Raw genomic sequence first — 27,293 nt, forward strand, 5'->3', positions numbered from 1 at the left:
AATCACATATTACTTATAAATGTCCTGGTATCAGTGACCCTTTTTAAAAAAAAAAAAAGAGAGGGAGGGAGGGAGGAAAAAGTGGGAGGCACAAAGTGACAGGGGCCTCAGGAGGTGTGTCAAGGATGAACTGTCCAGACAGAGTCACTGTGAAAAAGCAGGTCTTACAAAGTTAGACATGACAGCAAGCAAACCTTGAAGATGAGTCCTGGACAGGATTACAAGAGAAAATAAAGGATACCTCACTAAATTTTAATTTCAAAAAAATATCAAGTAATTTTTTAGTATAAATATACTGCAAATACTGCTTTTAAAAAAATGTAAATATATCCAAAATATTGCATAGGACATATTTTTATCTAAAAAAAGCATTTGTTGGGCGCCTGGGTGGCTCAGTTGGTTAAGCAACTGCTTTCAGCTCAGGTCATGATCCTGGAGTCCCGGGATCGAGTCCCGCATCGGGCTCCCTGCTCGGCAGGGAGTCTGCTTCTCCCTCTGACCCTCCCCCCTCTCATGTGCTCTCTCTCATTCTCTCTCTCTCAAATAAATAAATAAAATCTTTTAAAAAAAAAAAGCATTTGTTATTTATCTGAAATTAAAATTTAACTGGATGACACATTTTTATTTGCTAAATCTGGCAATACTAGCCCTGGACCAATTCCCAAAAAATTCTTTTAGAAATGTCAAATCCCATGTCTTAAATTCAACTAAAAACACTTTCCTCCCTCATTTAAACTAGTTCTCTTCTAAGTTTTAAAGAAAAATGCAAATTTTAAGAAACCGTGAAAATTTCGCAGAGTCCATTTGTTTGTTTTAAAGATTTATTTATTTATTTGACAGAGACAGAGATAGCGAGAGAGGGAACACAAGCAGGGGGAGTGGCAGGCAGAGGGAGAGGGAGAAGCAGGCTTCCCGCGGAGCAGGGAGCCCAATGTGGGACTCGATCCCAGGACCCTGGGATCATGACCTGAGCTGAAGGCAGACGCTCAACGACTGACCCACCCAGGCGCCCCGCGCAGAGTCCATTTGTGATGTTAAAACACTTTTGATCATATCCCCTTTCTTTGCACCCATTTTCAGGATCACACACTCAACTTCTACACAGATACTTAGTACTGAGAAGGAAAATATATGGAGGTAACCACTAAAATTACAGAAACTGACTAAAGATTGTAAAAGGTAAGGAAAACCGGGGTCACAAATTTTTTTTTTTTAAAGATTATTTATTTATTTATTTATTAGAGAGTGAGCAGGAGAGAAACAGCATGAGAGGGGAGAGGGTCAGAGGGAGAAGCAGGCTCCCCGCTGAGCCGGGAGCCCGATGCGGGACTTGATCCCAGGACCCCGGGATCATGACCTGAGCTGAAGGCAGTCGCTTAACCAACTGAGCCACCCAGGCGCCCCCCGGGGTCACAATTTTGAACTGGATCAACAGATAGGCAGTGTTGAGATCTGAAGGCAGTCTTTCTTTCAGTCAATTTTATTAAATTTTCTGGCACAGATAAGCCTACTAAAGAAGACTGTTCCAAAACTGAAGGAATTTTAGATTTAAACAAGACCTAAGTCATGGGTAAGTCCAGTTTTGCAAACTGAGATCCAAGGTTGTTATAAATATCTGCCCAAAGTAACCTCTTTGTGCAGTGAGGCCTATGGTTCTTCACCCCTCCCTGCATCCTGAAATCTCCTATTGATGAAGGCCATGCAGAGGCACCAGCAATGGCGAATTTAATTCCATTCATTTGAGGTGAAACCAGTCAACTGTTTGTAACTATTCCCCAGGAGATTTGTAAACAGGCTCCCTGAATCCAATGTTAAAAAGATCAAGTAGGTGACTGCTTAGAAACGTAGAGACCACTCATAAAAACCACCCTCGACAGCTGTCCCAGGTCAAGATGGCAGTTAACAGGCACTGTCTCACAGGACCCCGTATGTTTCTGAGTGCACTGGTTACAACGATGACACGAAATCCTAGCGACTCGAGGAGATGTGCTTACGCACCACATATGGCTACATCACATACATGATCAGCATTGTATGTACATTAAATGGCTGAAGGCTACGGAGTCAAGTCTCACATTTCTGAATGGAGATTCTTGACATTCAGTTAAATTATTGTAACCCAAATAAAGTACATATAGTCCAAATTGTGAAAGGCAACTGCAAGACTAAATCACATTTAATATAAAATAATAATTTTTTAAATGCCTAGTTCTTATTTTTTTTTTTAAGATTTTATTTGACAGAGAGAGACACAGCGAGAGAGGGAACACAAGCAGGGGGAGTGGGAGAGGGAGAAGCAGGCTTCCCGGTAAGCAGGGAGCCCGATGCGGGGCTCGATCCCAGGACCCTGGGATCATGACCTGAGCCGAAGGCAGATGCTCAACAACTGAGCCACCCAGGCGCCCTTCTTGAACATTTCTTAACTGTATCTGGCCTCATCAGCAGTAAAAGCTGATGTTTTCTTTCTTTTTTTTTTTTTTTAAGATTTGAGAGACAGTGTGTGCATGAGTGGGGGGAGTGACAGAGGCAGAGGGACAAACAGACTCCCTGCTGACCGTGGAGCCTGACGTGGGGCTCGATCCCAGGACCCTGGGATCACGACCTGAGCCAAAGGCAGATGCTCAACGACTGAGCCACCCAGGCGCCCCTAATAATCTCTTTTTATCTTAAATCGTATACGTAAAATATGGTAAGTAAAATCAAACATCTTAGGTAATTCTTCAAGAAGTTCAATACAAAGTACAGAATATAGCACATAATCTATGGGTACTTAAGTGTGGTGAATGTACAATGTGGTAAATGTAAATCCTATAAGAATTTTTTACACATCTGAGTTCATAATGAAGAATATATAGAAATGAAATACGAGAAACACCAATAAAGCACCAGCTCCAAGAGCATCATCTCGTAGACCAGAATGACCGTTTTCCTAGAGTAAATGAAAAGTTTCGAGTGACCTCAGCAGTTGTTTTTCCGTCTCATGTGCGCTAATGGTACTGATCTCGTTTATCTCAATGTGATTAGCTGAATGTTTGTCTTTTTCACCACGTAAAAGTGCTGAGAGAGCAAGGGCTGGGCCAACACCACTCACGATTCGCCAGCATGGGGTGGAATCAGCATTCCCGGGATAAAGCCCGAGTGTTCAAGGAACTGGCGAGAGCGATGCCCGCATCTACAGAGACCGTGAAGCGTCTGAGGCAGGCTACCCACGTCAAAGGTGAACCAAGTTTTATAAAGCCCTTAGTTACTACTTGTGAAAATTGGTGTATTTTTATAAAGACAACAGGATTCTCCAGGATGTTTAAAACACTACAAAAATATTTCTTAAAGTACCCATTTTATTTAGTAATCAGAAACAAAAACCTTCAAAGACGGAAAAGGGCATGAGGCAGCTCTACGAGAACAAAGGGTGTACTGTTCCGCTGAACACGCTACCTAATGGTGGCATGGGAGGGTTACATTAGGGTGTGGTTGTTTTAATTTTCACTTTTTAAAAAATTCTTTCTGGAACTGAAAAATGAAATCAGCCACTGAGAAAGTGAACATCACTCACAACACAGACCTCTCTCTCCCCATACAGACATGTGCAGATGAGAAAGGCATGAAGAGTCTCCTTCCTGCTCCCCGATGCACCTTGTTCCTTGCAGGTGACTCCTATTTAGGCTGACAGCTGCACACAAAGGCATATCAAACAGGACTTCCTATCTCCTCATAGGGCTAAAGTAATTATAGCTATAAATTACACTTCAAGAGGAGTTTATAAATTTGATAAATGCATAAACTGTTTTAGCAGTGTCAGTGCAGGGCTTAGCAACTGACCTCAATTCTTATAGTGACAAAGAAAGATGACTCTATCCACTTAAAATTCTATGTTCTGTGACCAGCCAACAGAGCCTCTCACAGAAATTAGTTTGAAAGGACCATCATAAGACTGAAAAATGAAAACTGTTGGCGGTTGAAGGAGTCAGGTCTCATCATTTGCAATTCTGTCAAAATCAGTGGAAGGCAGGAAATCATTGCTGAAATGCTGTTACCTTCTTCGGTTGATTCTACCTTGAGTTCCTCAACACAAATGTGGCACTAAAATACACAAAAAATGCTAACATTATATTTAGTACTTTTCGGAGGGGGATGTAGAGCAGCTGAGTCCAAGGGCCAGCTCTATCCCTGCCAGCCCCCCAGCTGTGGGACCTCATCTGTAAAATGGAGTAATAACTGCACGTTCCTGGCAGAGTTACTATGTTCAATGACTCAGTATATGTAAAGCTCTTACAATACTGTCTGGGACACAGGAACCACTGAGGGGGATTCTTTTTATCTCGTATTAAAGATAATTTTTTCTTAAAAGAAAAACAGTAGCAGCTGAACCATTCTCTACAACACAAAGACTATGCCTTGATTCTTCATTATTTTTAGGGCTCAGCTTACCATCAGGTAGCATCAAAAAGTTTGTTTTTGTTTTTTTACCCCCCAAAAAACAGGAATCCTGTTCAAAAAATTGTCTTCAAACAATTCTGTCCTAAACTCAGAAAGTCTTTGTAACAACTCAATTTCAAACGTAAAACAATCCCATTACCTAAAAAGTTGACCTTCTCCTTAATTCCTTTTTTTTTTTTTTTTAAAGATTTTATTTATTTATTTGACAGAGACAGAGATAGCGAGAGAGGGAACACAAGCAGGGGGAGAGGGAGAGGGAGAGCAGGCTTCCCGCCGAGGAGGGAGCCCGATGTGGGACTCGATCCCGGGACCCTGGGATCACGACCTGAGCTGAAGGCAGACACTTAACGACTGAGCCACCCAGGCGCCCCCTTCTCCTTAATTCCTAAAACCTTCAATCCTTAATCAAGTGGTAATGAGTCATTCTGAGGCATAAGAAAACATCCACTACAAAATTTTCATTTAATGCTTAAGTAAAATAAAATAGGGCCAGGGGAAAATACCTTCTATAGCATTATTAAATCCTGAGATTCCTAGGTCCTAAAGATAAGCCTGTCATATGAAAATTATGAAATTCTCAATAGGTGCTATAAAATAAGAGATTATCTGATACTGTACACAAAACCCGATATCCTACATAATGGAAAGCTTTATTAACAAAGATCCCAGAGTTTAATTAAATACTTGAAGAAAAACACATATGCAACCACAATACACATATCCAGCCAAGTTTACCTAAGAATTATAAGCTTGAAATAGGTTAGCTGGTTTATTTTTAACTTAAAAAGTTGCAAAATTGTCAATCTTTAAGAATGGATATATTAAGGGTTCAACATGTGCCCTTTAAAGTTTACTTGGGAATATAGAGATAGGTAATTAAAATAAATTGTGCAAACATATATTACATCAATCTGCACAAATTATAAATTCAATGATGCATTAGTACTGTGTTCAGTGCAATCAAAACATTATCAGTTACTCTCACTGCTACTAATGCTCATGCTCATAAGTGAAATGTGTTGTAAAATCAGGCAGAATGGGCTGGATAGAGACTATCGTGCACTCGTCGGATGAATAAGCAGTCCTTAATTAGCCCATCAGGTTAAGTGCAAGCATTAATGGGCCTTTCCTAAAGTCTAGCTTGACATCTTTCTCCAAACATGGCCAAGAAGAAAGTTCCATTAGCAATATTAATACAAGCTTAGTTGATCATTTTCATTCAATTAACTTCTTTCAATTAAATAGATAGCTTGACAAAAGCAGTGATAAAAGACCTGAAGGGACAGCTGATGACTCGAACTGCACATTAGTGTGCGAGGGGTCGCGGGTATTAAACGGACTGTAAATCCAGCATTCAATTTGGAAAATGCACTTCTTCTGCTCTCACTCCTTTAATGAGCGATTTTAGCTGACTAGATGTGTTTGCTGCAGAAATTTCATGGCAAGTCAAGCACCCTTTTTCTTTTCTTTTTTTCTACCCCACAGTTACAGTCTCAGCGGTGGTGACTTCCTGCCAGCGCTCCAGCCACAGTAACTCATAACTTCTCTTTCTGCATGGTTAAAAGTGAAGATATTTTAAAATAATTTATATGCAACTTGCATTACATTAATGACCTTATCCCCCACCTTTGCTAATCAATTTCTGAAAAAATTAAAAAAATAAAATCTGTAAGAGATCGTTTAGTGAAAAATGAAAATATTTAAAAATTTTATTTATAATTCATTTTGTCTAAGTACTTAGAGCAACTTATAAAAGATGCATGTAACAATGTAAAAACAAGGGTTTCAAGGAAGGCAAAAGTAAAATGAAAATGAACTTTTCTTCATTTAAAAAAATTTTGCAGATTAAAAATTATGCGTAAAACAAACCTGTACTTCTATTCTTATGAGTCAAGTCAGAACACATTTGTACATTATTTGACCTCAGTAAAAACACACACACACAAACAAAAAACCCCATATACTCTATACCTTAAATAACTGAATCCATCGTTTCTGTTCCATCTGTATACATTGTTGCATTTCAGAACTAGTTGTAACTCCAATACTTTGAAATGCTGTAATATATTCTTCTCGAACTTCTGGTTTTGTTTCTGGATAAGCCAACTTGATGATCCCTAGGCAGGCATCTCGAAGGCAGCGAGACAACATTATCAGCTCTTCAAGAGTAAAAGGCATCATTGATGATTGTCTTTGACCTACAACTGGAAAACATAATCCAATATTCTATCATACTTGGGTTTTGTTGTTTTTTTTTTTTTTCATTTCTTAACACATTAAAAGGCTTAAGAGGCTTCAAACCTCTCTATCTAACCTGTGAAAACAGATAGGCCATGAAGCCAGCAAAAAACAAAACTCTTACCTTCTATGGGATCTCCAAAGAATTCATTGTCATGTATGGAAATTAGCGAGTGACTGAAGAGAGAGCTAAACAGGTAAAAGAGAGGGATGATCCGACTGGAGTCTTCCAAAGACATCGGAGAACCCCTAGAGATCACCTGGAGCAGCGGCACCATAGACCTTGAAATGGCAGAAAAAAATGATTTTAAGGTTAGTTTTGATTTGGGGATGAATTATGACATCAGACAAACATAATCAGGGAAAATAACATTCGTATTAGCAATCAAACTACTTAAAGGGAAGGTAAAGTCCTTCTAACAATATGGGTTCATAAACAGCTCAAGTTAGAAAGCAGGACACCAAGCCAGCGCTCTTTCCTAGTGTTCCTGCCACCACGATCACCCGGACGAAAGCAGTCACTGAGCGTGTGCCAGTGGTCCCCAGACAGAGGGTTATAGTAAGTAATGCCACTTTTATGTGGAAGGCCACCCCCTCGCCCCCCTCTCTACTTAACATATTTAACAAAGTATCATGCTGGTCTCATGAAAAATGTATCCAGCTACTTACATTTAGGAACATTCAGAACTGTTGAGTGTTGAACCTTGATAAAACTTTCAGGAATAGTTTCCCCTCTTGTATACTGGGCCTTGTTTCTATTAGCCACATTTTTTACCAGCTCCTGTTACCGCTCCCACTTTTACCAGGAGTCCTGAGACATCCTAGAATAGCTCCAAAAAGTAGGGCGATCTTTAGAGAGCCCTGTCGTCTCTCTCACGTGTTAAGAGCTGTGAGCTATTAAATTTACTTCTCCCACCTAGAATCTGTTCCCTTTCTCCCTTGGTTAAATGTGGTTCCTTGTCTTGTTGAACATTCAGTAACCAGAGGTTCACCTGTAAGCTCTTTCGAATCTATAAAGCCCCCTGGTCCCCTACAGCATTTCCTATCCGTCCTGAGCTAGCAAATGTTGTAGGCAAGATCACTCTCTGATCTTCATACCTTCAATATCTATTTCTACAAAACCACAGATATAGATTAGATGCGCTATGACCAGGAGTAAGGACCCACAAATTATCAACTGGTTGCCCACCACTGCCAAAAGTTATGTGAGAGAGCAAGGCAGAAGTAAAAGCCAGGCAAATGTCCTTTTATTCCTAGTGTGGCTTTGGTGGGCGGGCCTGAGCCACCTGGAGCTTTAGATCTCGATGGGGCCCACTTCAGGGGAGAGCACTGCCACCAACAGGGCTGTGAGGACAGGGACCCAGATGTGTAGCCTGAACTCTGCTGTCGTGCAGAAGAAACGTACTCTGACCATCTTTCTACGCATCCCGATCCTGAACGTGCCCTTACTGCCCTGTGCCGTCCCAGCACTTACACGAGCGGAGTGGAGCAATGGATGAAAGTGTTCTGTCCAAAATAAAAACGCAGTGAGGACATATAAAAAGGGACAAAGTACAACTGTCCTACCTCATGGCTAAAGCCAGGACGACAGAAAAAGGCTCTTTATGTTAGGATAAAAGAGGCAGGGGGGCTCCCTTTGAACTGGCGAGTCTTGAGAGGGCAGGAGCCCTCCTCCACCTCCTGAGTTATTCCCCACCAAGCCTAGCACCGGGCCAGTCACCCAATAAAATTGTGTTGACATACAGAAGAAGAACAGTTTAATGTCATGTTTCACTGATAGTAGTAAAAATGGTCTGTATCTCTTGGTTCCCTCGCAGAACCACACAAACAATAGAGGAGAGTGATGGGCGAATGCTATTCAGGGGACACGGTCCAGGTCGAGTTACAGAAGAGTGGCAAGCCAGCCTCCTGCTGTCACCTGTCACCAGCCCTGGTACTCAACCATCACCAGCAGTTAGGCACATACGTGTCCAGTGTTCAACGCTCTCACACTGGGGTTCCCTAAGACATGATGAGGCCATTATTCAGCCTTAGCTTACTGTTTCTCTTTAACCCCCATAAGGTAAACAGAAGGAATGAATCATTTTCATTTAAATGACAGAAAATGTCATTTAAATGACAGGAGGGTCAGATGTGTGCCTGTGGTCTCCTCCAGCAGAGAGGTAAAGGAAGCTTAATGTTCCTTGATTCTTTGCTGGCCACTCTTCCTGCCATAAACATGGACTCAAATATTCCTCTGAAAACAAGTCAATCTCAAAGACTTATGAGCAAATAAAAAGTCCACAATTTACTGTAATGGAAAAGACACTGCTTCAGAACTCGGAGACTTGGCTGGTACGCGAGCATCCCTGAGACCACAGGTGATTGCTCGCCTCTGGACACAGCCTCCGCAGGACGGCTCCCACGCCGCGTTTGCAGCAACCCACATCCCTTTCCACAAGAGTTTCTCTCCTACAGAAGTTGCTACCGAATGCTTTCTTGTTGAGAAAGAATTTTAAGAGTACTACTTAGACTACCATAAGTACTACTTACTATTGGTGTCAGTGTGACAAGAAATGGGCAATTCATAGTCAAAAGAGTCTACACAGAGTTAAAGACAAGAAGGCCCCGTGCCAGCTCGTAAGAAGCTCTGGTAACGGGATGTCCAACAGCGAAGACGAACCAGCAGTCCACATGCTCCTGCATGTTCAGCTGCACCCCAACCACCCCGGAGCCTGGGAGGTCACAAGCCCTGGGCTTCTAACCCAGGCCACCAGCGCGTCACAGGGCTCAACAAGGAAATGCACGCTTTCTCATGCTCCTATGATGACCGTTATGCTCGCTCGAACTTACAAGTCCCAGGGTAAGTCCTGTTATGAAACTATTTCCAAATTAACAAATTAACTCAGTGCCAGTTTCAGAAAAATGAGGCATTTCAATTTGAAATCTTATTCCAATAGTAAACTCAAGAAACTTACATTGTATTGATACAATCCTAATATATATCCCATCATACATTTCTTGAGGGACTTTAATCAAATAAGTAAAGTGAAACCCAAATTCTCAAATTGTTTTTAAGAATTAATGAGTTTAAAAAAATTTGTATAACTTTACAAACTTATAAAGTAATACTGATAGTTTAATATAATTAACAATACCTCATTTTTCCTTCACACACTGTGACTCCACTTCCTTACCAAGAGACCAACGCCATAAACAAACAGGCAATCATCAGGCAGAGCCGTGGCGGGGTCTGAGTTGCTAAGCTGAAACACTCTGAGGCCAATGATAATTTCCTGTCCCAATGATCCCTGATCTTTTGCACTAAACAAACCTGTCATAGGCTGAGGCCGGCATCGTCATAAGTGGCTGAAAAGCACCAGAAAAACAAATAAAACATACACAAAAACCTTACATTTTAATTTGAAAATGAAAGGGTGCAAAAGGACTTTTCTGGACATGAAGGCATGTCCCTGCTGCCTCTCCCTGCTCCTCTCCCTTCCAAGTGCCCACAGCCGCTGTGGCATCAGTAACTCACTTCAGAGGCACGGACATTAAAGGAAGAAAACCAAGCACGTCACTCAAAGTGATGCTACTCAAAAACCGACATTCCCTTTTATTAGAAGACGAGTTTGTGCAGATGACCCAAATACCCCCTCCTGCTGCAGAAGAGCGGCCGTGAGACAAAGCACCAGCGTGAGTGTCCTCTCTGCACACCCCCGTCTGACATGCCACAGACCCAATCAGCGTGTGTTCACAGTCTGGACACCCCACCCTCACGCACCAGAAATTCCTTCAACCGCCTGTCAGCAAAGAAAGAGATGAAGGGATGGAGGCGGGGAGAGGGTGGGGGAAGAGGGGGAGACAGACAAAAAGACAGAAGGACACTCCCTTCCAAACTCTTGCCCTAAAACTTGCCCTAAGAGACACCGGGCGAGAGGTGTCTTTCCTTCGTTGGACTGCAGACCTCTGTAATTACTAATATAGTTAGTTGTATTTCGCAAGTTTAGTCTCTGGTTACCGGAGTCACACACTCATCTTTTCCTATTACAGCAGAGAGGAGTTAGCTTGGACTCCGGATAGAGGAGAATTCAACGAGGCACTAGGCTAGGTCAGCTCACCACAAAGGACGTTTGAATATTAAATTTTCTGTTTAGTTCACATTCAGTTAAAATATGCCTATTAAAGATTCCAGACTTCAAGTTACATAATGATTCATATAAGAAAAATCAAATTACATAAATAAAAAGTTCCAAAAACCAATTTCTTCAACATTTAACATGTTTTAAAGTCTATAATGGGGTTAAATTTGCTTCAACTCTGTGTTTTCACTATCAAAAACATATGAAAGTCATACGGTTTTAAAAAAATGAGTAGGCTATTAAAAACAAATCTACTCTCAGATAAAGCCATACTCTTTTTTTTTTTTTTTTAAAGATTTTATTTATTTATTTGAGAGAGAGAGAATGAGAGAGAGAGAACACATGAGAGGGGATAGGGTCAGAGGACGAAGCAGACTCCCTGCTGAGCAGGGAGCCTGATGCGGGACTCGATCCCGGGACTCCAGGATCATGACCTGAGCCGAAGGCAGTCGCTTAACCAACTGAGCCACCCAGGCGCCCTAAAGCCATACTCTTAATGTATACAGATAAACAACTGTAAAATTAGGCATTAATTTCTCCTTCTTATGAAATTGAGACCATCTAGAATTTTTCTTACATAAAATAAGTAGTACTTTAAAATACCATTGTAGAATATTTTTAATTAGGTTGCCACTTTCCATGTACATAAGCTCAATTTGTAAGTCCATGTGATACATACCCTGTGATCATCTGTGTTGTCATAGAAGAGATGAGAAACCAAAGATGTCTCAGAAACCTGGCATTAAAGGCTAAACTGTAGAGAAGCCTAAAAAGGGAATGGGGAAAAATAAGTGAGAATAAGCAGATATTCATTCAACATATTTCTTCAAAATTCAAGAAAGCTATAAACTGATGACAGTATATAATTCAGAAAATGTCTGTATGAAGCCCACGAATAGCATGCTTCCTGCACCAGGCTGCTTGCTGGGGGTGGGGGTGACTGGGAAACATTCCTGCCCATGAGCTCTAGAAGGCATCAGGCCACAAGCGCTGTTCCAGAGCTTGGCAGTCCTGAGCTGGGGACGGGAGGTCCACCCCACGAGAAAGAGACGGGCTGCTCTAAAGCACAGCTGAGTTTGCTCACCCTCTGGGTACGTGTTATATTAATATGCTATAATATTATATAGTACTAATACTATTATTAATCATACAATTAAAAGTTTTTATTTTTATTTTTTTTAAAGATTTTATTTATTTATTTGACAGAGAGAGAGAGACAGCGAGAGCAGGAACACAAGCAGGGGGAGTGGGAGAGGGAGAAGCAGGCCTCCCGCCGAGCAGGGAGCCCGACGCGGGGCTTGATCCCAGGACCCTGGGATCATGACCCAAGCTGAAGGCAGACGCTTAATGACTGAGCCACCCAGGCGCCCTAAAAGTTTTTAAATACTTACTAATTTTAAGTTACCATTCTTGAAACAAACACATAAAGATGTGTTTTTTAATGCTTAACTAGCATCTCAAATCAATTCAGATCTAAAAGTATCTTTTAAAGGTCTAAGCCCTCTGGCTGTCTCTCCCTCTGTCAAATAAATAAAATCTAAAAAAAAAAAAGAGACTAAAAATCTTTGTGGATAAAGGGCAGAAGTTTAGGGGCGCCTGGGTGGCGCAGTCGGCTGAGCTCCCGACTCTTGGGTCGTGATCTCAGGGTTGTGAGATTGGGCTCCATGCTCAGTGTGAAGTCTGCTTGAGACTCTCTCTGCCCCTCCCCCACACACTCTCCCTCTCTCTCTCAAATAAATCTTAAAAAAAAGAAAAAAGTGTACGAGTCAGGGGCGCCTGGGTGGCTCAGTTGGTTAAACGACTGCCTTCAGCTCGGGTCATGATCCCAGGGTCCTGGGATAAAGCCTCACATCGGGCTCCCGTCTCGGCGGGAAGCCTGCTTCTCCCTCCCCACTCCCCCTGCTTGTGTTCCTGCTCTCGCTGTCTCTGTCTCTGTCAAATAAATAAATAAAATCTTTAAAAAAAAAAAAAGTGTACGAGTCAAAAATTAAATTTCAAACTTATGAGACTAAACCACAGTAAAAAAAGTTTAGGATAGTAGGAAAACATGGCTCTGAGAAAGGAGTGTTACCTTACTCTAGAATCACCGTAGAAGAAACGAGAAAGCAGAAGAGCAGAAACAGGGGGTTTAGGTGAGCAGAACCAGAGGATATAAACATTGTCAGTGCAAGTAGAGGGTGTGTTAGGAATGATCCCAGAATGAAAACATGCAGATAAAAAATGCCATGAGGACAAAATCGCACGTTTTAAGTATCTGCAAATCATATACTCTCTGTGGGACGCTGGCGCTAACACTGAATCGTTCATTTTCGTGGTGGAAGAGAGCTCAGGGCCTGAATTCTACCCCCGAGGGGTAAAGCCAGCTTGTGGCGAGAACAAGCATGGGCTTCTGAGTCCCAGAGGGCTCTTCTGTCTCCTCAGCGGTGCAGCCACTGGCCCCTGGGAACTCCCAAGACCGCTTCTACTTCTCTTCGTAAGAAACAGCCATCAACAACGACCACGGATGGTCTCACAAAAAACTCTGCGGTGTGCGTCCCCAGCATGTAACTGTCATAGTTACGGTAACTCTTACAGTGAATGGAATATATGGTATTTGTAACAGACTACATTTTACAAGGAGTGTATTAATTTAAATGAACAGTTTATTTTTTTTATTTATTTTTTTTAAAACAAGTTTATTGTAATGTCGAGTAAATCTTTTTTTTTTATTTATTTATTTGACAGAGAGGGAGCACAAGTGGGCAGAGTGGTAGACAGAGGGAGAAGGAGAAGCAGACTCCCCGCCGAGCAGGGAGCCCGACGCGGGGCTCGATCCCAGGACCCTGGAATCATGAGCCGAGCCGAAGGCAGACGCTTAACTGAGCCACCCAGGCGCCCCAATATTGGCATTTTCTGAGTACACAATAGGGATTATGGAGGACTGGTTTTAAAAAATCCAATCCCATTTTAGGGCGGTGCATTCTGAGAAGTCCAAATGGCCATAAAAGCAGTCATTGACAAACCAGCGAGAGCTGGAAAGCGTGTGTGGAGTTGACTGGGAATCCTGAAACCTCGGCCACGAAGAGTCTCTTACATCACTCTGTCCACCCGCTCTGCAATGCCACCGAGGACACAAGCAATCTGTGCTCCTCAGGACGTGAAAGGGCTGTAGCTCAGACATAATGATGATTCTAGGAGGGGCTTAGGTCTGTCACAAGTCGTGCTGGCACAGAGTGGTAACAACACGACCCTCAAAGATTTTATTTATTTATTTGTCAGAGAGACAGAACATAAGCAGGGGGAGAGGCAGGCAGAGGGAGAAGCAGGCTCCCCGCCAAGCAAGGAGCCCGATGTGGGGCTCGATCCCAGGACCCTGGGATCGTGACCTGAGCCGAAGGCAGACGCTTCACCGACTGAGCCACCCAGGCATCCCACGACCCTCATTCTTAAGAAAGCTCAGCTGGGTGAGTCTCAAAAGTAGTCACAGAAATGTAAACACCATGTTCTCCAACATGCTGAATCTCTGTCATTAATGTCTAAGCAAATTCCCACCTAAACTTTCCACTCCCAAAACAAAAGGACTCCCCTGTTGCGCACTTGAGCTGTATTGGAAGACAGGACTGCGAGCCCATCTCTGAGATACTTAAAATGCTGGCCACACCCAACACGTAGAGAGTGTTAAATCTGTCTTTATATACTATGAAGGATGTCCAAACAACCACAGGTAAAACACAGAGAGAAGAAAGCTATGGAAAAAAAAAAAGAATTTAGAAGGTAGTATTTGCTTGCCTTATTTCTGTTCCATCAAGAAACTGAGTTCTTGGGCGCCTGGGTGGCTCAGTTGGTTAAGCGACTGCCTTCGGCTCAGGTCATGATCCTGGAGTCCCGGGATCGAGTCCCACATCGGGCTCCCTGCTCAGCAAGGAGTCTGCTTCTCCCTCTGGCCCTCCTTTCTCTCATGCTCTCTGTCTCTCAAATAAATAAAATCTTAAAAAAAAAAAAGAAACTGAGTTCTTTTATTTTTATTTTTTAAAGATTTTATTTATTCGAGACACAGAGCTACGGGGAGAGAGAGCATGAGGAGGGGGAGAGGCGGAGGGAGTGGGAGAAGGAGGCTCCCCTCTGAGCCAGGAGCCCGATGTGGGGCTTGATCCCAGGACACTGGGATAATGACCTGAGCCAAAGGCAGACGCTTAACCATCTGAGCCACCCAGGTGCCTCAAGAAACGGAGTTCTTTTAAAAAAATGAATTATCTAGTATAGTTTTACTGATAGCAATAAGATTTCTTAAAATTATGTTATATATAAATACTAAAACTTAGCACCTAAGAAATCTGAGAAATTAATTTTTTTTTTTTAAGATTTTATTTATTTGACAGAGAGCGAGCGAGAGCAGGAACACAAGCAGGGGGAGTGGGAGAGGGAGAGAGAAGCAGACTTCCCGTGGAGCAGGGAGCCCGATGTGGGGCTCGATCCCAGGACCCTGGGATCATGACCTGAGCCGAAGGCAGGTGCTTAACGACTGAGCCACCCAGGCGCCCCCCCTTTTTTTAGAAATTACATATTTTCAATGTATGTCTCGTTTGCTCTTTTTTCTTAAGAGCAACACAACAATATAGTCTAAGAGCATTGGCAACATTTCATCCATCTTCCCAGAAATAACCAAACTTAATGCCCAGAGATAAATCCCCCAGATACTATGTGGATACACGTAAGCAGAAATGGGTCCTCCCAGGATACTGTCTTATAACAGTTTTCTCCTTAAGATTATAATTACCATCTTTCCACAGAAATATATATATATATATATATATTTCTGAAACACCATTTTAATGGCTACGTATTTCAAAAGTTGTATTTCAAGTTAACTTTGAAACAATTTTATTTCAAACAATCATTCAATAGGCAAAAGGAAAACAAATTATTAAACATTTTTATAAATTACTGAAGGTTATTTAGTTTGGAGCTTTATTGCTAAAAGGTAAAGAAGTAATCTGTTCTTCATGTATACTGGGATATATTAAAAATTACCCACTAAGTTTTATTTAGCTGAGATAACTCCATGAGTTACTTAGTAAAGGGCGACCTTTCCAACCCGAGTCATAAATTCAGGTCAGCTGTCTGCAGGGACTCTTTAAGTCATTAAAGAGAACACAGTGGAGGGTACAGTGCACATGCAGGAAGGAGAGGCGTCCTCAGACACTGGGAAGGTGTCCCAGGTAAAAGAAACAGGACTAGTCAGCCACCCAAAGACCATGCTTCTCTTGTAGCGCACAAGCACACACCTAATACTGTTTTCCTGCTGAAAGTATCACTTGTTTGACAAAAGCAATATTAAAACACACATATGACATTTCACCTCTGAGATAAGATTAAAAATACATTCTAAATTGCCTTTATTATTACAAAAAAATTTTTTTTAAAGATTTTATTTATTTATTCATGAGAGACAGAGAGAGAGAGAGAGAGAAGCAGAGGGAGAAGCAGGCTCCCAAGGAGCAGGGAGCCCGACGCGGGACTCGATCCCAGGACCCTGGGATCATGACCTGAGCCGAAGGCAGACGCTTAATCGTCTGAGCCACCCAGGCGCCCATCTTTATTGTTACAAAAATTTTAAGACATATTTCAGTTTGAGGCAACTTGCCAAAGAATTTCTCTTCACAGACCACTGAAAACTACGAAGAGAAGCCCCAGACACAGCTCTGTTCAGTCCACGTTCCAGCGCTCAAACCACAACCAGGTCACACAGACAGTACCTTTCTCCTGACAACTGCTTTTATTTAAGAGTGAACACCCTTGAAAACGGAACTTTCCCTCATACTACAGTTTCACTAAAATGAATCATTATGTTGGATGCGCTCCTTACTATTTCTCAATACTACTCTTTTTTTTTTTTTTTTAAGATTTTATTTATTTGCGAGAGAGAGAATGAGAGACAGAGAGCATGAGAGGGAAGAGGGCAGAGGGGGAAGCAGACCCCCTGCTGAGCAGGGAGCCCGATGCGGGACTTGATTCCGGGACTCCAGGATCATGACCTGAGCCGAAGGCAGTCGCTTAACCAACTGAGCCACCCAGGCGCCCCTCAATACTACTCTTAAAAAGTACACGTAAGAAGATCAATACAGGCAGCATATGTGCTTTTCCCAAGTGGACTTGTGTTTCCTGTGAATCAGCTGTCACTCATAAATGTTTAGAAAATTCTCAGAAGTTTCAAAAATCACTTATTGCTAAGTCTGACCAAATCAAGACCACTTACTAATTTGATGTGTCTAACAATAATGATTACCAGTTAGTTTATAATCTATATATGACTTCAAAATAGATTTAATAATAAAATCATTATGTATTGAAATGTTTAAAAGCTCACAAATCTTACTTGGCCTCTATCATAGAATATTCTTTTTTTTTTTTTTAAAGATTTTATTTATTTATTTGTAAGACAGAGAGAGACATAGCGAGAGAGGGAACACAAGCAGGGGAAGTGGGAGAGGGAGAAGCAGGCTTCCCGCCGAGCAGGGAGCCCGATGCGGGGCTCGATCCCAGGACGCTGGGATCATGACCTGAGCCGAAGGCAGACGCTTAACGACTGAGCCACCCAGGCGCCCCTATCATAGAATATTCTAACATGAATCAAAAGCAAATTAAATGTATTGATTGTACTGAAAATATCATTGATAATAAAAGCAAGCATGAAATCACAGGCAAAAAGTAAATTTCTCTATGGAGGTAGCCAGGCTCAATAGTTTCAAAAGAAATTATAAACACTTGTTTACAAAAACATGAGTAGTATAATCTGCAATAAAAAACAAAACACAAATCCGTGTTTTTCCCCACTGAAGTCATGTGCATACTCACACTACCTCAAATTATTATAGACATGAACTTGTGAACCAGAGCTAAAGAATGTCCATTACCACATGCACTTGACAGCACCCAGAAAACAGACAGGACAACAGCCATGCGCTTCCAGGCACAGGATTAACTAAACCACAATTCAAAACATAAAATACAATTAAGTTGGCTCATTCTTTAGGTTTTGGTAGAAAAATGAAGCACATGTTGCAATAAAACTGATCTGTGAAGGCCTTGTGATTGGATGTATTTTCAAGAAAACCACAGGCAAATTATAATAGCAACCTCTGTGACCCCTAAGACACTACCTTTTAAAATTCCATTTCAAAGGTTTTAGAAGTCCACGCAACAGAAGAGCTGAGTACCAAGAACAAGTCCGTCTAGCACCCGGATTATAAGCCCCACTCCTGACACTAGCACTAACAGGAAGTGCCTGCCATAAAATGAAAATGTCACTGCAAGTTGGGAATTACAGGTGAAATCTCAGTAACTCAGGAAGGCCTCTGACAGATGATAACCTTAGCAAGAATCTAGCAGACAAGTGAGCCAAGAAAGATAGGACAAGGAGGGAAGATGCATTTTGGACAGAGTCTAGCAGAGGCAAAAGGGGGCAGACCCCAAACACAGGAGAGGCAGAAAGCCAGCGCGAGCATGGTTGGGGCAGAGAGGTAACCAAACACTTGATAAGTGAAGGATACAGAACAAACTGATAAACTACGGAATGTGAATTTTTTCCTGAAAGCAAAGGGGATGCACTGGCAGATATCTGAGTAGGAGATTAACAGGGTTACGTTTCTGACAATTCAGTTTGGCAAAACAGAGCATAAGAACATAGCACTCACACATCACAGTGACTGGATGCACATGCGGAATCACCAAGAAAGGAACGACTCTAAGCCTAAACTCTACAGCAACTCCATCCAGCAGAACTTTCTGTGATGCCGGGAATAGTCTATGCTGTCTTACACGGCGGCCACTATGCACCTGAAATGTGGCGAGCTAGGTGGCCAAGGAACTGGGTCTGTGCTTCCATTTAACTGTAATTAATTTATAATGAAGTAGCCACATTTTGCTAGTGGCCCCCCCCCCCAGCGTAACCCCCAGGTTTTGGGGAGAGATGCTGAACTCAATCTTAGGCAGTATGTAAGGGGTCTGAGGACAGCCCCTGTTAAACAGCTAAATAGGAGTCTGGAGCTCCAGAAAGTGGTTGAAGGTACTTCTATCACCCAGAGAATCAACTGAGTAGAAAAAAACAAAGAAACTGAAGGGAAAAGAAGTCGAAGAAGTTGAGGAAACACTGAAACACAGAGACAAAGAAGAGCCCATGGAGGAAACAGAAAGAGAAGCCCAACAGCAAAGGGAAATTCATGAGAAAGGCACCTGCAAAGGTCACAGGGGAAGGAAGTTTGGGAAGAGGAAGGGCAACCATGCAGATGGCCACGGAGGGCCAGGCTTGCTGGGGGGGGGCCTGTGGGGGTGCCCCCTCCGGAAGAGTAGGGTGGGGCGTGACCAGAGGCAGGGGAAACAGAGGGGCACAGTCCTCAGCTCTACCTGTAACACTTCTGAACAGCACAAATCCATCGATGACACACTAACCTACTACCTGTCAACTCGCATTCTAAGTCAGCCAGGGTTAAAGCCTACCAGGGCCCAGTGGCCACCCTCACGTGTCCACGTAAGTGCCCACGTTTCTGGGTTTAGTTCTCTGGATACTGGGACACTGCCTTCTTGTTTTCCGTCTCACAATACAACCATGTAGCATTTATTCATAGTAAAAATAGTGAATACGTTTTCTTAAGGAAAAAATAAATTTATATCCAAGTATTTATTCAGAGTCCCTAGTCCAATGGCAGGATCTACAAATTTTCTCTCATAAAAGGAGCTGGCTGGCCTGGGTGGCTCAGTAGGTTAAGCGTTTGCCTTCGGCTCAGGTCATGATCCCAGGGTCCTGGGATGGAGCCCCGCATCGGGCTCCCTGCTCAGTGGGGAGTCTGCTTCTCCCTCTCCCCCTGCTGATCCCCCTGCTTGTACTTTCTCTAGCTGTCAAATAAATAAATAAAATCTTTAGGAAAAATAAATAAAGGAGCTGGCAACTCATTTATTACTTAATTTTTTAAAATTTAAGTAATTCACATGATCTGAAACTTAAAACCATATCAAAAAACATGCACTGAAGGGCACCTAGGTGGCTCAGTCAATTGAGCAGCATCTGACTTCAGCTCAGGTCATAATCCCGGGGTCCTGGGGTCAAGCCCTGCTTCAGGCTCCCTGCCCCTCCCCCCACTCATGCTCTCTAATAAATAAATAAAAATCATTAAGAAAAAATACAGTGATAAGTCCACACCCTCCTCCACTCTTGACCTCCCCAGCACAGCCAGACATGTGAATAATCAGTCCTATGAATTTTCTGTGTATGTGTCCAAGATTTTTTATGCCAATACAAACAAACATACATTCCTACTTTTTCCACCATTCTGACACAAAAGTAGGTTATTATTCACATTGTACTGTAGCTTCCTATTTTTCACTTAAACATGTATCTTGGAACTCTTTCCATGTCAATGTAAAAAGGGTCTCCATGTTCCTTTATACATCCTGACAATCAATGTTAAACAGAAATCAAAATTGCAGGGGCACCTGGGTGGCTCAGTCAGTTGAGCATCTGACTCTTGATTTTGGCTCGGGTCATGATCTCAGGGTCCTGGGATTGAAGCCCCCAGTCGAGTCGGACTCTGCACTCAGTGTGAAGCCTGTGTAAGATTCTCACGCTTCCTCTGCCTCTCCCCCCACTAAAATAAATAAATAAATCTGAAGAAGAAGAAGAAGAAGAAGAGGAGGAAGAAGAAGAAGAAGAAATAATAATAATTAAAATTGCAAATCCCAACCATGAAAGTAAGAGGGATTTGTATGAGCCCAGAGGCACTGATAGTGAGCTGTCAGCCCTGGAATTTATTAATCATCTTTTAAATACCTTAAAAAAACAAAACAAAAACAAACTTGAAAGCAGGGAAAATCAACCACAGTTAAAGTACCTGCTTTCATGAGCTATGAAAAACATTCTAGATACTTAAAACCTAATATATTTAAACCATAAATAAAATTCCTGGAGTAGTTTCTTAGAGGAAATAGGTGCAGTACTCATAAAATCAAGGTTCCATATAAAGCTCCTTTACCCATTAAACACCTTTTGGAAACAGTTCACTAGTGAACCCCAGACCAGGGCAGTGATGCATTTAACTCCAGTAATTACTATCCAAAGGGATGGACTTTGTGCTACAATAAAAGCAAGTATCCTCGCTGAGCTATGATCCTGAGATCTCACATCCTGCCCTAATGCAATTAGCCTACAGAGAGCTAATTACCTAATCGAGGGATCACAGTTTCACTGACATCTTACTTCCTCCAACAGTAATAAACACCAGGGCGCTAAGATAGCACCTAATTAGTGAGCTGCATTAGTGTTTACAAGACGGTTTCAGCTGGTGATGTGTTCTCTGCATACAGTTCGGTTCAAAGAATGCTTTCCTAACCAAAAGAAACAGCTCTTTTCATGTTACAGGATAGCATTTTATAAAAACAGGAGACGATTCTTTAGGGTAACATAAATCATCCGACATAACACAGGACATCAAGAGACAGCGCCTGTCAGCAGAATGCCTATATAACGTCAGTCCCTTCGTTCCTCCTAGAACCACTATGTATCTTTGCACCCTGTGAAATATTTGTGCAATTCTCAAGAAACCACTGAACTATTACTCAAATGAGAGAGAGAAAAATAGTTCAACATTATGGTCACACTTACTTACCTCAATGAAATAAGCCACTTATCTAACTTGTATGTTTTGTTTTGTCCCTTTCAAAAGTTTATTCCAAAGTTTTGAGAGGCAAAAATCTCAGGGTGCTAGAGTAAACTGTCGAGGGCGAATGATAAAGAGTCCTGTGGGAAAAAGCCTAAAAGATACGTAACATATTGGTTCTATACACAGGCATGAGACCAATGTTTCAGAAGGCGGCTAGGACTAAACTCCACTCTCATTTCCAAGATACTCCAGAAAAATGAGCTTATTTCATTTAATACATGACAGGCCAGGAAAACGGATTCAAACAGTATCAGTCGGTTTAGAAAAGAAAAACCAACTTTCATTCTCCACGAAGTGCTTGCACAATTGAATATCCTCTATCATATTCTATCAGAAAAGTGGGCAGATAAAACTGCTACAGAGGAAGCCGGAACAAAGCACGGGGGGAGGCACACTGCATCGTTCACGGAGTGCCCAACAACACTTGCCTGACTTTGGGCACCACCATCCGATGCTGCACCATAAGCGTGTGGCCGATCGATGCCATCAGAGTAAAGGCCTCCTCGCTGGCTGAGTCCCTCCACACCAGGTTTAACAGGGTGTTGGTCTGCTGCTTCGTGTCCAACTTCTTCAGACACTCCTCCGTTATGTATGGTACTGAGAGCCTACCATCCTCCTAAAACACACCACATAAATTGCTCTGAGTTAACGACGTTTTATTAGAAATGACCTTCTATACCACACACACACACATGAAATCTGATCTTACTTCAAATGAAAATAAAAAGTAGGCATTATCTAAAAGTTACCCACATCACAATGGACAAATCAATAGCTCTCCAAATGCATCCATTAAAGTAATATGAAATTCTCTAGAGTTCCACAGTCACTATCTACATTAGACACCAATTTTATCCAGCATTACCAACACAGGGACTGTAAATACTCAGTTTTTGCCTACTGATGTGACAGTATTTCAGTATTGACATTTTAAGAAAAGTTAATTTCGTATTTTTAGACACCATTGTATTAAGCATACATGGGTGGGAATATATTATCATGTAGCAGAATTTCCATTTTAAATTATTTGGGAGATTACAGTTTAAGCAAAAATAGAATCTTAAATAATTTATTTTTAGAAAAACAAAAGAGATACATTTTATATCTTAATTTCTCTAAAGATCTGATTCACCAAATAAAACCTGAACTAAGACACTATGCATTTACCTATTTGGGGTATTAACCAGAAATACATACTTTTTTCATATATGTATGTATATATCCAAGTATATATAAATATGAATATATATACACAACACTGGGTATTGCTGAATACATTGTTTGGAAACTTAAATGGATATAATTTATGTAACTTATAATAATCTATCAAAACATTGCTTTAGATAAAAGTAATAAATTCTATCTGTCAAACTTGAATCTGTAAATAAGATACACCTAATAAAAGGAGTTAGGAATAGAGTACATTGGTACTATTTTTGTAGTGTACATATTTAAAATAAATTATACACAAATAATAACTAAACTGATTATACAGAAACCTAAGAGTTCATAAACAGTGAAATTTGCCTCTGGAAAATCTCATTCAATCAAATTAAAGTCTACATAATTCTCATAGGAAATAATATATAAGCAGCCATCAAAAGATCAGACCAAAAAATAAAGAAAAGATTTTGAGTCAAATCTGTTGAGTACCTGGCCTACTACTGGGTCACTGGTTCTGAACCCAAAAGTGGACAAGAAAGGAGAGATGATAAACAATGCAAGGGAAAATGAAGAGAAAAAAATGAAAAAGAGAAACAAAAGTACCACGTCATATAATTCTAGTAACACAGACCTTGAAACCCTTGTATATTAAGGAAGAAAAATAAAGTGGAGTAAAATTTCCCAAAAATATAAGTAACAAAATGAAGCTGCACTTTTTTTTTTTTTTTGCAGTTTGTCAAAAAAAATTTTAATGACTTTATGGGATGCCTAGCCCATGCAATGGCTCACACTTCAAAGGCTTACATTTAGAAACTTCAAAATAAAAGTTCTAAGCCATATTCTCCAATAGTCTTATGGGCTTTTTTTTTTTTAAAGATTTTATTTATTTATCTGAGAGAGAGAGAGAATGAGAGACAGAGAGCATGAGAGGGAGGAGGGTCAGAGGGAGAAGCAGACTCCCCGCTGAGCAGGGAGCCCGATGCGGGACTCGATCCCGGGACTCCAGGATCATGACCTGAGCCGAAGGCAGTCGCTTAACCAACTGAGCCACCCAGGCGCCCCAGTCTTATGGGCTTTTAAAAATAAATTTTTTTAAAATTTAAACTCAATTTAGTTAACATATAGTGTATTATTAGTTTCTGGGGTAGAGGTCAGTGATTCATCAGTCTTAAATAACACCCAGTGCTCATTACATCACATGCCCTCCTTCATGCCCATCCCCCAATTACCCCATCCCCCTCCTCCCTCCCGCCAGCAACCCTCAGTAGGTTTCCTAGAGTTAAGAGCCTCTTATGTCATATGACTTCACTCATACGTGGAATTTAAGAAACAAAACAGATGAACATGGGGGAAGGGAAAGAAAAAAATAAAATCAGAGAGGGAGACAAGCTACACTTTTTATACGTTCTAGCAGTGTAACCACAAGCGAGCCTGAGCATTCTTTTGTTTCCTGTGTCTCATATTCTGCTCTTCTGTTTGTGTCCACAGTGAGAAGGGACTTCCTAACACCTCTCCAGCAGACGCAGCCCAGAGCCTCATTTTCACGTGGATACAAATTATATTGTGTATAAACATTATAATTTCACAGCTTCTCTAGAAGGTAATTAAGCATTAAAAAAGTGTTTTCTAAAAACAAAAGTTTTATCTACATTCCATCTACAGAATCCCACTTTTTTTTTACCATAGAAAAAATTCACATTTTTATGTGCAGTTCTGAATTCTGACAGATGCAAGACTTGCAGCTTCCACCAAAACATTCAGTTTTGCCCCTCTGTAACTAGCCCTTCCCCTAGCTGTAAGGGGCAATGACTCTTCATCTCTGCTAACGAAGCTATCTGTGTTGGAAGGCAGAGCACTAACACACCCTCTCACTTCACGAGATCCTGAAGATTTACGTCCCCTGGGAAACCTGAGCCACTCTGGAGTGTCTTCTTCCTGGGACTGGACTTAGTATTAATAATGGGAAATTTCCTAACAAAAAAAATATTTAAACCCATGTCAGCCTTATCTCAAGTTATTTCAATTGTGTAATTAAGAGAAAAATCAGCAGATATATCACTGAAGACACATAAATTATGTGTGTGTATAATGCAGAGCTTTTTATTCCTTGAAAATACACAGCAAACCATGCTTATACGTTACAATAAACTCAATATTCATTTTTTAAAAATAAATCTAACATTTGTCATCTACAAAACTGCCAAAAATTAACAGGAGACATTACTTGGTGTCCACAACATAGGGTACGGAAGAAAACCTTTTTTCCCTTTGAGGCTGGGAGAAGGGGAGGGCGTGGCTGCTGATGGGCGCGGGTTTCTGCGCAGACAATGCTCTACCCGAGTGGTGGTGGCTGCGGTTAGGCGAATATACTGAGAAATCACTCAACTGTACATCACTTTATTTTTATTTTTTTTTAGATTTTTTTTATTTATTTGAGAGAGAGAGACAGAGATAGTGAGATAGAGAGCACAAGTGGGGAGGAGAGGGAGAAGCAGGCTCCCCAGAGAGCAGGGAGCCCGATGCGGGACTCGATCCCAGGACCCTTGGATCATGACCTGAGTCGAAGGCAGACGCTTAACCGACTGAACCACCCAGGCGCCCCTGTACATCACTTTAAAAGGGCGAGTTTTATGGTAAAGTGTATCTCAACAAAGTTGCGATAAAAAATTCTTAAAAATGGGTTGGGTTAAAAAACCCAACAATTTCACTTCTAGGAAAATTTCCCAAGTAACAAATTAATATACAGCATGGTCTACTCTGCATAAAAAACCCACATAACTATGTACCCCCACATACACTTCTATGGATGGGCAGGAGAAGGTGTGGAAGAACATCCCAATCCCCAGTCGCCAGGACAGTCATCTCTGGAAAGAACAGGGTGGACGAGGGGCGCCTGAGTGGCTTAGTCATTAGGCGTCTGCCTTCGGCTCAGGTCACGATCCCAGCATCCTGGGATCGAGCCCCGCATCAGGTTCCCTGCTCCGTGGGAAGCCTGCTTTTCCCTCTCCCACTCCCCCTGCTTGTGTTCCCTCTCTGTGTCTCTCTCTGTCAAATAAATAAGTAAAATCTTCAAAAAAAAAAAATTAAAAAAAAAAAAAGAACAGGGTGGCCGAGGAAGGGAGGGGACTTCATCTGCAGTCTGAATGCTTTACAACAAGAACGCTTTCATGTATTACTTATGTAGCCAAAAGTAAGGATGGACACAAAGTTAAAAGTGACTTCAAAATCAGATGGAGTGATATGTAGTGTAATTCGTTCACTGACCCCCCAGGCCCCCTGGAGCTTACCGGAGCGCTCGGCTGCTTATCGGCCTCTTCACCCTCATCTTCTGAGTCACTGGCCGAATCTTGACAGCTCGTGCCGGCAGGTGAAACTGGTAGCTGAGAGAGAAAGGTCTGGAGTACTCTTAAATACACCAGCAGTCCTTCCTCAGAGAGGGTCCCTTTGTAAAACAGTCAGTTGTAGTATTTCATTAGAAATGATCAAACAAAAACTAGAAAACTCAGGTATCATTTTTCTTATATTCAGAGAAACATTTCTGACCACATCTTATTATCAAAATTCTAACAACTCATGTACAGATGTATTAAAATACATCAGAGAAAGACGCTATAATTCTAGAATAGGCACACATTAGAAGTTTAGCATAAGTGGGGATAACATCCCTGCACTCACAGGAGTTCTCCCATTCAACTTTAAAATTCTTTTTAATCTGTGTGGCCTGGTAACATGTACCTGAATCAAGCCTTTTTTTTTTTAAGTAATCTTTACACCCATGGTGGGGCTCAAACTCACAACCCGGAGATCAAGAGTCACATACTCCACTGATGGAGCCAGACAGGCGTCGCTGAATAGGGACTTTTTTATGTGCCTAGAAACTTTCCCCACTGTCTAGGACACAGACCTTTAGCAAATACACTCTTACAAGAAATCCACCCCCTCCCCCAGGGGCCACCTTGACAACATACACCTGGCACTGGATTTGCTTCTCTTTTGACTTCTATCTGCCAGTACTATGTAAATACGAGTTCAAGTAGAACACGTCTTTTATCTCATACCCAGGTAATGCTCGCCAACAGTTAAGACAAAGAAGAAGAGCCACGGTGCCCCACTGCTCGTCTTGGAGCGCCTGCTCTCTGGGAACAACAGTGCGCTCAGGAAGGGCTCGTAAGGGAAAACAGTGTGTGCATCCGCTAAGGCTGGAATGATGAAATGAAAAATCTGATCTGTAAAAGGTGCTGCCAACAACTCCTCAGTGAAGGCGCTAAAAACTTGTTGCCTGAAAGAAAAATGGAAGCTTTTATCAAAACATACTGTTCATAAAATCACCGATTAAAATTAACTTATGAAATATTCTTTTCTAAATTAATTGAAGTTAAGCATTCAGTATCAACTAAATTGCCTTGAAATTAACTGATTTTGTGCATTTCCTATTGAGAAAACTCTACCATGTCTTTATATCTTTCAATAGCTACTAGAAGACAGGAAAATAACCAGACCATCAGAATTATAAATTTATATTGGGATACAAGCCAAACAGAAATAGTAAAACTTTTCTTTAAATTGAGTCACATTAATAAAGTAAAAATTTGACTTTGAAGTCTATATGTAAAATAGCATCCATGTAAAAGTTATTGTTAGA

General features: G+C 41.5%; 2 protein-coding genes across 5 annotated transcripts in view; both read right to left on the reverse strand.

Moving 5' to 3' along the window:
• DNAJB6 (DnaJ heat shock protein family (Hsp40) member B6) overlaps positions 1 to 27,293 on the reverse strand; it is a 398,231-nt gene that overhangs the window by 141,221 nt on the left and 229,717 nt on the right. The gene's annotated exons all lie outside the window — the stretch shown is intronic.
• Positions 1 to 27,293, reverse strand: part of UBE3C (ubiquitin protein ligase E3C) — a 123,968-nt gene that overhangs the window by 60,155 nt on the left and 36,520 nt on the right. Inside the window, exons 6-11 of the mRNA XM_081800882.1 lie at positions 26,710 to 26,970; positions 25,939 to 26,093; positions 21,916 to 22,103; positions 11,476 to 11,562; positions 6,800 to 6,957; positions 6,409 to 6,641 (exon numbers count right to left, since the gene is read on the reverse strand). Coding sequence (XP_081657008.1) covers positions 6,409 to 6,641; positions 6,800 to 6,957; positions 11,476 to 11,562; positions 21,916 to 22,103; positions 25,939 to 26,093; positions 26,710 to 26,970 — 1,082 coding nt within the window. The remainder of the gene's footprint in view (positions 1 to 6,408; positions 6,642 to 6,799; positions 6,958 to 11,475; positions 11,563 to 21,915; positions 22,104 to 25,938; positions 26,094 to 26,709; positions 26,971 to 27,293) is intronic.

This window comes from Leptonychotes weddellii, chromosome 12 (genome assembly GCF_054177405.1).
Source record: "Leptonychotes weddellii isolate Sample4059 chromosome 12, ASM5417740v2, whole genome shotgun sequence".
NCBI lineage: Eukaryota > Metazoa > Chordata > Mammalia > Carnivora > Phocidae > Leptonychotes > Leptonychotes weddellii.